The 11743-nt window shown below is 39.5% G+C and overlaps 1 protein-coding gene and 1 long non-coding RNA gene across 5 annotated transcripts; one reads left to right on the top strand and one right to left on the bottom strand.

Annotated features, from left to right (window-relative positions):
• Nucleotides 1-526: 526 nt before the first annotated feature.
• LOC123603402 lies at nucleotides 527-4149 on the bottom strand. The gene is made up of 2 exons (XR_006714862.1): nucleotides 4048-4149; nucleotides 527-3485 (listed from the first exon to the last, which is right to left on the bottom strand). It is a non-coding gene; the product is annotated as an uncharacterized LOC123603402 (long non-coding RNA).
• SRSF1 (serine and arginine rich splicing factor 1) lies at nucleotides 3894-8037 on the top strand. 4 transcript variants are annotated; one of them, XR_006714860.1, is made up of 5 exons: nucleotides 4183-4566; nucleotides 4976-5160; nucleotides 5534-5706; nucleotides 5908-6590; nucleotides 7512-8037. XR_006714860.1 is itself a non-coding variant. In XM_045488264.1 (4 exons), the coding sequence occupies exons 1-4, from the start codon at nucleotides 4373-4375 to the stop codon at nucleotides 6100-6102; spliced, it is 747 nt and encodes a 248-aa protein (XP_045344220.1). In that variant the 5' UTR covers nucleotides 3894-4372; the 3' UTR covers nucleotides 6103-8037. The 4 variants fall into 4 exon arrangements, 2 of the variants coding, with proteins under 2 accessions (XP_045344220.1, XP_045344221.1); XR_006714861.1 differs by having other exon boundaries at nucleotides 4239-4566; nucleotides 6472-6590; XM_045488264.1 differs by having other exon boundaries at nucleotides 3894-4566; nucleotides 5908-8037.
• Nucleotides 8038-11743: the final 3706 nt, after the last annotated feature.

Raw genomic sequence — 11743 nt, forward strand, 5'->3', positions numbered from 1 at the left:
CCCATTGTGTCTACCCGCTGGTAGCAACATGACAAGGTTTCCATAGAAACCTTCTCATCTAATTCTGCTCACCTAATGCCCCACCTCTTTCAAAAAGCAGTCAGCAAATGGTCAGTAATATTCATTTTAACAGAGATTTTACTGGTAGGAAGTTATAGCAGAAATCTGTCCTCAATATAGTTTATTAAAGAGGAGACAAAAATAAATGAAATAAAAAGATATATACTATTTCTTCCTTTTTCAGAGAATATTTTTATTACTGAAACAAGCGGAACAAGGGAATAGAGTCACGCAAATGAACTGTTTCTGGAGGGAACTCCTATACACAGCAGAATCAAGTGCTCCTAATCTTTGGGTCTCTTCGCCCAGAAAAATAACAGTTATCCCCAAGGAAGACAGTAGGGATTGACACGTGTGTATGGAAAACAGGATTTCCAGATTTGGAAAGACGTATTTCAGTGCAAATTACTCTAGAACACTCCTAATCCCCAATGCCCTTAGAGAAATGGTACTAAAAAACTAAAAATGGTATTAAAAAAACACAATTTTATTGAGTTATAATTTACATACTATACAATTCATTCGCTTTGTGTACAATTCAATTATTTCTAGTATGTTTACAGAGTTTCATAACTATCACCACAGGTATAGAGATTTAAGTGTTTGGCAAATCACTGAAAACCTGCGTCTTGTAATTTCAACTTTCATGGTAATTAACTCTTTGAATTTTTTTTTTCAAGTAATTATTTCCAGGATAAAATATAGTGCTGACACTAGTATATACTTACTAAATTGAATCAAAAGGCTTGAAAATTTTTTGAGGAAGTTTTCATAAATAGCGACAGTGCTGAAAATAAGGCAGTTTCTGAGAATTAAGCTAGTAAAATCTATACTTAGTAGATTAGTTGGTTGTGGGAGCAATCCATAAAACTGCCAGTGAACGTGTAAGTGAGGAGTTTACAAACACTCTGAATCCTTAATTAAGATGAAGATGGGGGTGCCTGGGTGGCCCAACTCTTGATCTCAGCTCAGGCCATAATCTCAGGGTCCTGAGTTCAAGCCCCACACTGGGCTCTGCGCTGGGCATGAAGCCTACTTGAAAACAAACAAACAAACAAACAAACAAACAAAAAAGATGAGGATATAATCTCAGGAGGCAAGGTGGAAGTGGCTGTAATTTGGTCCGCAGAAATCGAATCAATTGTCTAGTATACTGTTTAGACAAAGTTTATGTGCAGATTAGCCTACAGAAAGAGAATTGCCAATCTTTACCCAGCATTGTCCAGGGAACAGACCCACAAAACCCATGGGGGTATGAGTTTTCCTGTCTTTGAAGAGGTATACTCTGAGATGGGGCAGGGATCATTTTTTCAGGCCTCACCATTGTCTCAATGAAATCCCTCAAAACAATTCGCCTCATTTTGCTTTGATTCCTCATTTACTAAGCAACTGTCTGATATGCTTTCCAGACCCGCCAAAACAGTTATCTTTGGTTTGTATAATTTGAGCATCCTGGCTACCAAAAATTAATCTGTCCCCAACAAATGAACAAATGACTTGGTTTATTTTCTTAGTTTTTGCTCTTGTGGACTAAAATATGTTAATCAACTCTGGGACATTGATATTACTATCACACCCGGAACTGTAATAATCACCAAACTAATGTCATCCTGGGAAATCTCGATAAACAGCCAGACTTTTCCTGCTACATCCTGAACTCATCATGGACCCGAGCCTATAATTTGGTTAACGTTCAAATACAATAAAAGGAGCCAACAGAGGAACAAGAATGTCTTATTCACTCTATATTAAATTCTACTTGGGGCGCCTGGGTTGGCTCAGTAGGTTAAGTGTCAGGGTCATGTTCGGCTGGGGTCATGTCTCACCATTTGTGGGTTTGGCCCCACGTTGGGCTCTGTGCTGACAGCTCGGAGCTTGGAGCCTGCTTTGGAGTCTGTGTCTCCCTCTCTGTCTGCCCCTCCCCCACTCACACTCCGTGTCTCTCAAAAATAAATAAAATTTTTTTAAATTAAAAAAAATTTTCTACTTGTATTCCTCTGAACTGAACAAAATCAGAAATGACTGCATTAAATTGGACAAGAATAAATCAAAGCCAATTCACAATTTTCTTATTTTTCTGGAACAAAAATGTCTTGAAATTAAAAGCAACTATGTTTAAATCAATTCAGTTATCATTAACATTATTCAACAGATGAACTTGAATAACTCTTAAGTGGAGGTATAAAATAACAAAGTGTGCTAACTAAATAACTATTGAATGAACCAATCAATACATGATATGCCTGCAACTTTTTAAAAAACTCTCATCTCTTCTGCTACTAACTGAATAGGACAGGGCTAGAAACTGAATCAATTTGTTGAAATAGTGTCTTTTTTGGTCAGCTTCTCATTTTAAAAATGATCAGGTTCTTTTGTTTTTATTAAAAGCTCACTGTCAAAAAATATCATTGAAGGATACTCAGTGAAGGATGGTCTGAAAGATAATCTGTCCTTCCCTCTAAAATTTTCAGAGGTTTTTTTTTTCCCCCTGTGAGAATCTAGACACCCCTTTAAGAATCTGATTACAATTTCAAATCTTCTTTGAAGAAAAAGTACATGCACATATACACATAATTTTGGAAACCATCACAGAGAGTTCAAACACAACCAGAGATCCTCTATGGGTCCGTTAAGGATCAAATTGAATTTGTATTTTGGGATCACTCAGACGTTTGTAAAATGCACTGTCAACTTTTAGAACTAAGAAAACATGCCATTCTCCTAAACAACCTATTTATTTTCTAATTTCAAAGGCATTTAGACTTTTGAATAGACTTGTGTTCCCTTCTTTACCATGACTTTCGGAATGAGCGGAGTGAGACTTGCAGTGCATCTTTAGGAACCGATCAGGATATTACTGCTGGCATTTTGTGTAGTAACCTCACCCTGATTTCACCTTAATCCCTCCCTGCTTATTTTCCCATTCGCCCTGCGTTCTTGGTCCAGTTCTAATAATGTTTTACGGTATCTCCGTAAATTGCCTCACACACATCCTTGGGGACTGTTGCAAACAAATACAGAATATGAAGAAAATCATCCTTAAACACAGGGTGCAGATGTTTTAGCATATTTATGACTGCAGAGTTTTCTTAAAAATTGAACTCATTACTAATATTTTAAAATCCCAACACTTCACATAAAAATCCAGACTTCAGAGGTCTCTCTAAACAAGTTCCTAACTCCCTGGGCCAGCAGGCAAAAGGGCTCAGTCCTGAGCAGCAACAGTGGTCTCCAGTGGTCACAGTTCTCACACATCCATTTTGCTCGTTTATATTACCTGAGAGGCCCGGAAGGAGTTCATAAAAGGGAACAAACTTCAAGATTTTGCATACACACACACGCTTTTCTCGTTCTTTCAAAGGGCTGGATACATAACAGGCACGTCACTCTTCAAGCCTTCACTGGACCTCTCCTCTGAGGCAGGGCTAGGCAATTAAAGAGAAGCTGAGGTCTGAGTCCTGGCTGACTGAATACAGTTCAAACCACCGCCACTACATCAAGGTGTGTTGGACTGAGCCCATACAAAGTTAAGTTTTAAACCGACGATGGAACGGTACTTGGTGCAAAGTATTTACCAAGGAGTCTAAGCTGGGTTGCCCTAAATTAGACCCTTCTCTAAGCAGCTCACCGCCTGAGCGCAGGAGAAGGGGCGGGAATACAGTCAAGCCTCGGCTCCTGATTGAATCACAAGCCTGAATCACAAGCGGCGGAACTCCTGGACTAGCCGCACTCTCCGAGAATGTCCGCGTTTCCGGAGCAACGGCCAGGTCCCTTCCCCTTTAACTCCGCCCCCGGCAGTCTTTCCCGCCAAAGGCCGTTAACGCCGCAGAGCATTGTGGGACACAGCTCAAGGCTAGGTTTCACCAAAGGCTTTCAAGGCGCGGACTTGTTTTTAAAAGGGACTCGTTCCTGGGAAGGTTGACTATCCTTTAAGACTCGTCAGGGATTAGTAGCCCGTTTACCGATGGATCTGTGTTTAATTCTTACCAAACGACTGGTCACTTCACTGGCAGGCCACTCCGCAAATCGGGAACGCGGGGAACTTTTTTCTCCCTTCGCGCGGAGGGTGACGTCGCACGTGCGTGAGCGTCCCTATCGCAGTGCCCGTTACGCTCTTGCGCGTGCGTACTGAGATCGAATAGCTGCTTCCTCCCGCTTCTCTTCCTCCCTCCCCCCATATCCGTGCGCCGAGCTGATAAAGGCGCCATTTTGGAGGGGCCGCGGGAGACGTGGTGTCGCTGCGGGCTCGCTCTGCCGTGCGCTAGGCTTGGTGGGAAGGCCTGTTCTCGAGTCCGCGCTTTTCGTCGCCGCCATGTCGGGAGGTGGTGTGATTCGTGGCCCGGCAGGGAACAACGATTGCCGCATCTACGTGGGTAACTTACCTCCAGACATCCGAACCAAGGACATTGAGGACGTGTTCTACAAATACGGTGCTATCCGTGACATCGATCTCAAGAATCGCCGCGGAGGACCGCCCTTCGCCTTCGTTGAGTTCGAGGACCCTCGGTGAGGCGGCCCGGGGCTTGCGGCCTTGAGGCAATAAGTTGGGAGTAGTTGGGAAAGGCCTTGATACAAAGAATGGGGAGGTGGGCTCTTAGGTTGGGGGTAAGACGATGTCGCCCATGCAGGAGTCGAGTAAGGAGCCGAGTCGCTGTGGCTTCTCTGGTGACTGGGCCCATGGACGTCCCCAGAGCGGACTTTCGGTCTCGGAGCGGGAAACTGAGGCGCTGAGGGCTGGTGTAGTGGTCGGGAACCTGGCGTGCTTCTGGGTGGGGGAGGGGCCATTCCTATTATGCAGCGCATGTGGGCTCTTCCATGCTGGGTGCGCATGTGCGGGGGGCCGCTAGTTCCCGACTGAGTTAGCTGCCCCTCCCGGTCCTTTTTCTTACGCCTTTTGCTTTCTATGATCACGCAGAGACGCGGAAGACGCGGTATATGGTCGCGACGGCTATGATTACGATGGATACCGTCTGCGGGTGGAGTTTCCTCGAAGCGGCCGTGGCACCGGCCGAGGCGGCGGCGGGGGTGGAGGTGGCGGGGCTCCCCGAGGCCGCTATGGCCCCCCATCCAGGCGTTCTGAAAACAGAGTGGTTGTCTCTGGTGAGTTTACTGTTCGTGTGGGTTGTTGAGAAGGGACAGAAACCACTTTTAAGTTTTTCCTTGCGTGAGCAGTGTTGACAAATGCAAGTTTTTGTGAGAGGTCTTAAATTAGTTGCTCGGGTAAATTTAGTAACAAGGAACACTGTAGTGGAGATATACCTGTTACCACGTAGTTATTTACTATTAGGTTGAGTACCTAGAATATGAAGATCTTTGCTTTGCAAGTAAGTTTGGACTCTGGATTCCAGGATCTTAGCAGCTCTTAACCTAGGATCTTGAGTCTAATTAATTTTAAAGTAGTTTTTGTTCTAGTGTAAATTTCAAGTTTAATGTGAAATATAGAGTGAGTGGTGTTGAAAAAATACCTTTTTAGGACTGCCTCCAAGTGGAAGCTGGCAGGATCTGAAGGATCACATGCGTGAAGCAGGTGATGTATGTTATGCTGATGTTTACCGAGATGGCACTGGTGTCGTGGAGTTTGTACGGAAAGAAGATATGACCTATGCAGTTCGAAAACTGGATAACACTAAGTTTAGATCCCATGAGGTAGGTTTTTTACACTTACTCTTTTCTTTGGCCAGAATTGGATACAGTGGTCTTAACAGTGGAATTTGAAGGTAAGATTCAGGCAAGGGTGTCCAAGTAAAGTACCAGATTTCTGGTTTTAGTTACATTGTATTCGTTCAGCATGCCTGAAGACAGGTGAAAGCTTAGATCTTTCAATCGAAAGTTCTGTCTATTCAATAGGGAGAAACTGCCTACATCCGGGTTAAAGTTGATGGGCCCAGAAGTCCAAGTTATGGAAGATCACGATCTCGAAGCCGTAGTCGTAGCAGAAGCCGTAGCAGAAGCAACAGCAGGAGTCGCAGTTATTCCCCAAGGAGAAGCAGAGGATCACCACGCTATTCTCCCCGTCATAGCAGATCTCGCTCTCGTACATAAGATGATTGGTGACACTTTTTGTAGAACCCATGTTGTATACAGTTTTCCTTTACTCAGTACAATCTTTTCATTTTTTAATTCAAACTGTTTTGTTCAGAATGGGCTAAAGTGTTGAATTGCATTCTTGTGTAATATCCCCTTGCTCCTAACATCTACATTCCCCTCATGTCTGATAAAATGTATTTTAAGTGATGTCATAGACAGGATTGTTTAAATTTAGTTAACTCTCCATGCTCTTCAGACTGTGATATTGTGTAAATGTCTATTCTGCTCTGGTTTGTGTGAACTGGGGATGTTGGGGGGTGTTTGTGGTTATCTTACCTGGGGAAGTTCTTATGTTTATCTTGCTTTTCATGTGTCTTTCTGTAGACATATCTGAAGAGATGGATTAAGAATGCTTTGGATTAAGGATTGTGGAGCACATTTCAATCATTTTAGGATTGTCAAAAGGAGGATTGAGGAGGATCAGATCAATAATGGAGGCAATGGTATGACTCCAAGTGCTATTGTCACAGATGAAATTGGCAGTATTGACCTTATACTAAAAGGCAAGGGTTTAAAGTGATTATATGCATCTACCTTAAAACACTTGCAAACATCTTATGCAGTTATCTTTAGCTACAATTGCTTTGCTCTTTAAACCTTGGCAATTGTGGCAAATGTTACATTGCCCATTTTGTAACAATTTATTTTGCTCCCTTCCCCCCTTTTTTGTTTTAATAGGGACTAATGTGGGAAGAACTGGCTAATTTGTCACAGTGCTTAGTTACAACTGTTAATGTGTGACCTGCTGTTGGTGTACATGTGGGTACAGGGTGTCTTTAATTCCAACCAGATAGAGTATAATATCAATACTGCTAAATCTGCATGTCCTCTGTGTGACTGATATAGCGTTGCTATTTCATTTTTTTAAGACAAAATGAAAGCAAAATAGAGAATTCCAATGTATTGGTGTAGATAATCTAGTTGGGAATACTTTTTAAGTCTCACCTTCCCCTTTTAACTAATATTCATAATTGACTCGTTTAAAACACTTTAATTTACAAATTAAATTGCAGATGGGAGCATTAGGTTTAGTTTAGACTTAGGGTGGGTAGCAATACCAGTAAACTTTTCAACTACATAACTTTTTGCAACCACAAAACCTGTAATACGCTGTACAGTAACAAGTGTTGGCATTATCAGTTGAACTGTAAATATAAAATGCTTCTTCCAATTAGTCTCTATGATGATTAAGTTTCTAAAATTTATCTGAACACCATTCAGAAACTTGTTTTGGGGAATTTGATAGTTATTGATGTACATCTGTTAAACTGATGACAGACATAACTCATCATTCCCCAGAAACCTTTTTTGATTACAGTATCTAACATTTTGCCTCCTCTTTTTTGGTTTTGCTGGTTATAAAGGTTTGGATTGGAGAGGGCTCACTGGATCCCAATCCTTGGAGCTGGATCATTGGATTCAAATCATAATGTGGATAGGATAGGGAGGATGAATTACAAGGATTCATGGAGCGGGATCAGATTACCAGGAACATAGGAGTGGATTCCTGCCCCAACCAAACCGCATTCGTGTGGATTTTTTTTTTTTTTTTTTTTATTCAACTTAATTGGCTATTCCAAAGATTTTTTTTTTCCTATTTTTGACGATTGGAGCCCTTAAGATGCACGATGGAATTGTGTTTTGCATTTTTTGGTAAAAGGAGCAAAGCGAGGACCTGGAGATAATACGCTGGAGCAATCTCCTTGGAAGGATTCAGCACGAGTAGATGGTAAACATTTAAAGGGGAAAGGGGGGGTTTGTTTAAAATAGTAAATCAGTAAGTCACTTCTAAATTTAAAGAACAAAATTGGAGTTGAAGAATAAGTAGGTTTCCAATTGGCTATTGCCGTTTTTCTTTGAAAAAAAAAATAAACATTTTTTAAAAAACTATGCATGGTTGTCCTTTTTCCTCTTCATGTAAAATTTTAAGTGGGTGACTATCCGTTAATACTTTGATAAGATACTGATTCTTGTGTTATGTATTAGTAAATTAAAGCTTCTTGAAAGGTAGTCTCTAATAAATGGTATTAGCCATCTCTTAATGTTAATTGTAAAAGTCTTCAGGGAGATAAGAAGGAATTTGGTGTATATAATATGGTAAATGGGATGATCTAGTTTCTGAAAGATAAGTTTCCCGTACTTTGACAAAAATGATTAGAAATTTATAGATGTTTATTTTTTGGTGATAATCTAGACAGCATAGGTTTTTGTGCAAAATTTGGGTAGTGACTAGTTAATGTTAACTTGGGGATAGTGTTGGAGATTGTCAAGCTCTTGTCAAAAATTGGTAAGTATTAAATGTTCAATTCACAGATTAGAAACAAATTACTTTGTTTTGAAATGTGAATACTACACTAGAATATTAACTGCTTATATTTGAGTGAATTATTGTTAATAAAAAGCTGGGCTTTAAAATTTTGCCTGTGAACCCTTGTCAACCATAAGATTATTCTGTATCCAAAACCTACCAAAGCAGTGATTTATAGCTTAGTCTGCTAGTTCTTGTATCTTTTTACTTGACAGCCCCTTGGTGCTAAATTTTCAGTGAATTGGGGAAGTAGATTTTTAGTTAAAATCCCTAATCTTTTTCTTTTGATTTCCTCATAGCTAGTCAAAAACCATCAAAACACATTTTTTGCACCCAAAAGAAATAACTAAATCTTAACATTTGCCTTGGATGCTAATCAGAGTTGGAAGCTGAATTTAAGACCACTATGCAGGTGACATAATTTAAAACCTAGAAAAAACTAGACCTGATCTTGGTGGTAGAGGAAATGGGCCCCGAGAGAGATTTGCATAAGGGCACCTAACCAAAACATGTAGATGAATCTTGTGGAATGTAGGGAGGAAGGGAAGGGATCTTAAATTCAAAACAGATTCTTTAAAGAACTTGGTATAGACTAAGAAAATTACTAGTTCTTATGCAAGAATTCAAAATCCAATGTTCAAGAAGTGGAAAGATTTTTACTATTAAAACTGACAAGTTCTGTTTTATGTGTAGAACATAAGTATTTTAAACAACTAATTTTGGGAAGGTTAATGTGAGCTAGGCTTAAGCCTTTGTTCATTGAATGTGTTGGAAATCAGACCAAAATGAAAATGCCTTCACTCAAGATTGAGTGTATTAAACCTAAGTTGAAAGATGTACTCTACTAAAAATCATAATAATTCCAACCTCAGAATTGAAGTGAGATGGGAAATGTGTCATAAATAGGCTGTCTGAAGATGAGAGAACTTGACTGCATATTTATGAAAGATAGAGGGGTGTGGGTCCAGACCCCTGGAAGCTGTGAGGGGAGATGTAGGCTTTGTTGTTTTTGTTTTGTTTTGTTTTTTCCAGTCTTAGGAAATGAGTCCTAAACCTCTCCTGTTTTGGCAGCTACTAGAAGAAAGTCAGTCACATTGTTTTAGAACTAAAAAAGCTGCCCTGTATTGTTCCCCTTTTCTCTCCCTATTTGTGTCTCCTTAGAATAGTGTAGGGAACCTATAATTAGTTTGTTATTTTCTAACCAAGGAAAAACTCCTCTAAGTCTTTCTAAGCAATTATTTTTCATAACGTCAGATTGAATAACCCACCTTGCTGTTCAGCCCACATCCTTCTGGAAACAAAAGGTAAGAAACCCATTTTCTGATTTGTAATTGTTTGGGATCTGAATTTTATTTTAAAATTTTGTTTAATAATTTTTTTAAATTTTGTATAACAGATTTTCCTCATTTAAAATGTTTTTTCTCCTAAGTTGTATACTTTTATAAATTTTGAGTGTTCCCATGGACACTCATTGTAGTGTTTAAGTTGAATAAGATTGATTTAGAATTTCAGCTTTCTCAGTTTTATCTTTGAAACATCTTGCTCATTAGGGCTGACGTGGGGTTTTTTGTTTTTTTTCAAGTTTTCTGTGTAGATGAACTGCGTCTTTTCACTTTGTAGATGAAGCGCTGAAATTACAAATTAAGTTATATGTATGTATTTATCATAAGTAGTAGTGAAAGCTATTAGGCTGCAGTTCTGTTGTTACATAACCATCCTTTGGTTTCACTTAGTTTTATCCTGGTATAGAGTGCAAAGGCGGAAAACAGGTTCACAATCTCTTATCCAAAAAACTCTGAAAACAAAATTTGTTGTTGAATGTAAAACCTGACCAGAATTGATGCCTTCATTTTGCACTTTCTGGGGCTACGCGGTCTTCTGCAGAAATATTGGTGTTTTGTTACACAGTTACCATAGGCTTTGCTGAGGGTGTTACATGATACAGGGGCTATACACCATATATTTTAATATTATAAAGTGAAAATGACTCTAAATTTCAAATACATTTGCCTCCACAAGTTTGGGTAAGAGATTGTAGAACTAATAGAATGAAGAGCTAAACCTGTATAACTTTGGGCTTGTGAGTGAAAAACCTGTTAAGTGTGGATCCTTTATTGAGATGTAAGTTCCCCATCTTTTTAGGCTGAAGCAGCCACGAGAAAAAAGGTATGACCCACATTTCTTTATATTCTGTCGCTGTTGTGGACTCAACAATTGTACTCCACTGAAGGAAATTCTGCCATCCTAGTGTATGTAGTGGTACGTTTTATTCTTGGGGGGTAATTTTTTTCAGTACTTTACAGGACTTTACATTGATCAGTCTGATCCTATATGAGAAGCTGGGATTGGCATGAAGTAATGAGATTATAAGGAAGCATCTGTTCATTGTGTTCATTTTGATTGCCTATTGAACAAATAGCAATCCTGGCAAAAACTTTAAAAAGAGGCCCAGGAAGTTAGACTTATTCCTGTGATTGAGGACTTTGGGGATGCTTCTTGATTAACTTCAAAAGCTATACCTGACAGGCTTACATTAAAGGTGGTTGTGATTTTGTAGGAATCGAATTTTTGTTACAAAAAGCACTTGATGCTTCTGAAAAAATAAATTGAATAAATTAGTCTTTGTCATGTAGAAGTTAATTTAGGCAGAAATAACCTCATAATAAACATTCTAATAAGTTCTGCAGCTGGGTAATTGGGGAGAGAAAATTTACACTTAACGCATACTTTTGCAAAAGGTGGTTGCAGTTGTAGGTAGGTGTGCAAAACAGATAGATGAAACAATACTTAAGATCTTGAGTTCTGCAGATCCTGGGTGTTTGTCTTTACCTCTTAAGCACAAAGGAGTTAACGCTCAACAAAGTTAAATGTCTTAACTCCTGTAATTTAGGACTGTAATCTGTCAACTATTGATAGAACTATCGGTGTGAAGATAGTGGAAATTGAGAGCCTCTATAGAATGCTATATTCATCTTCACCAAATATGAACAAAACCACTTGTAGGGATGCCAGATGTCTAATTCTCTCTCTTTTTTTTTTTTTTAATATTCCACTCCTGTTTGAATAAATGCTAGGGAAAACCGTATGGCCACTAGAGGGGGCTATTACACAAAATCAACCAGGAAATTATCCCTACTGTAAAACATCCCTAAAGCAAGGTGGAAAGCAACTGCCTTAATCCTATTAGCTTCAAAGTTAAGTGGGGTTTTTTGAGTAAGTTTCCTTACTATAACTTTACCTTTGCCTTCCCATCTGTTGAGTAGGAATCCATTTAGGTCTTGAATAGAG

This window comes from Leopardus geoffroyi, chromosome E1 (assembly GCF_018350155.1).
Source record: "Leopardus geoffroyi isolate Oge1 chromosome E1, O.geoffroyi_Oge1_pat1.0, whole genome shotgun sequence".
Classification (NCBI taxonomy): domain Eukaryota; kingdom Metazoa; phylum Chordata; class Mammalia; order Carnivora; family Felidae; genus Leopardus; species Leopardus geoffroyi.

Bases quoted from the DNA above. Each gene is read 5' to 3' on its own strand.
- SRSF1 (XM_045488264.1), top strand. From the start codon at position 4,373: ATGTCGGGAGGTGGTGTGATTCGTGGCCCGGCAGGGAACAACGATTGC. The intron at 4,567-4,975 runs GTGAGGCGGCCC...ATGATCACGCAG, and splicing joins GTTGAGTTCGAGGACCCTCG to AGACGCGGAAGACGCGGTAT. The intron at 5,707-5,907 runs GTAGGTTTTTTA...TCTATTCAATAG, and splicing joins CTAAGTTTAGATCCCATGAG to GGAGAAACTGCCTACATCCG.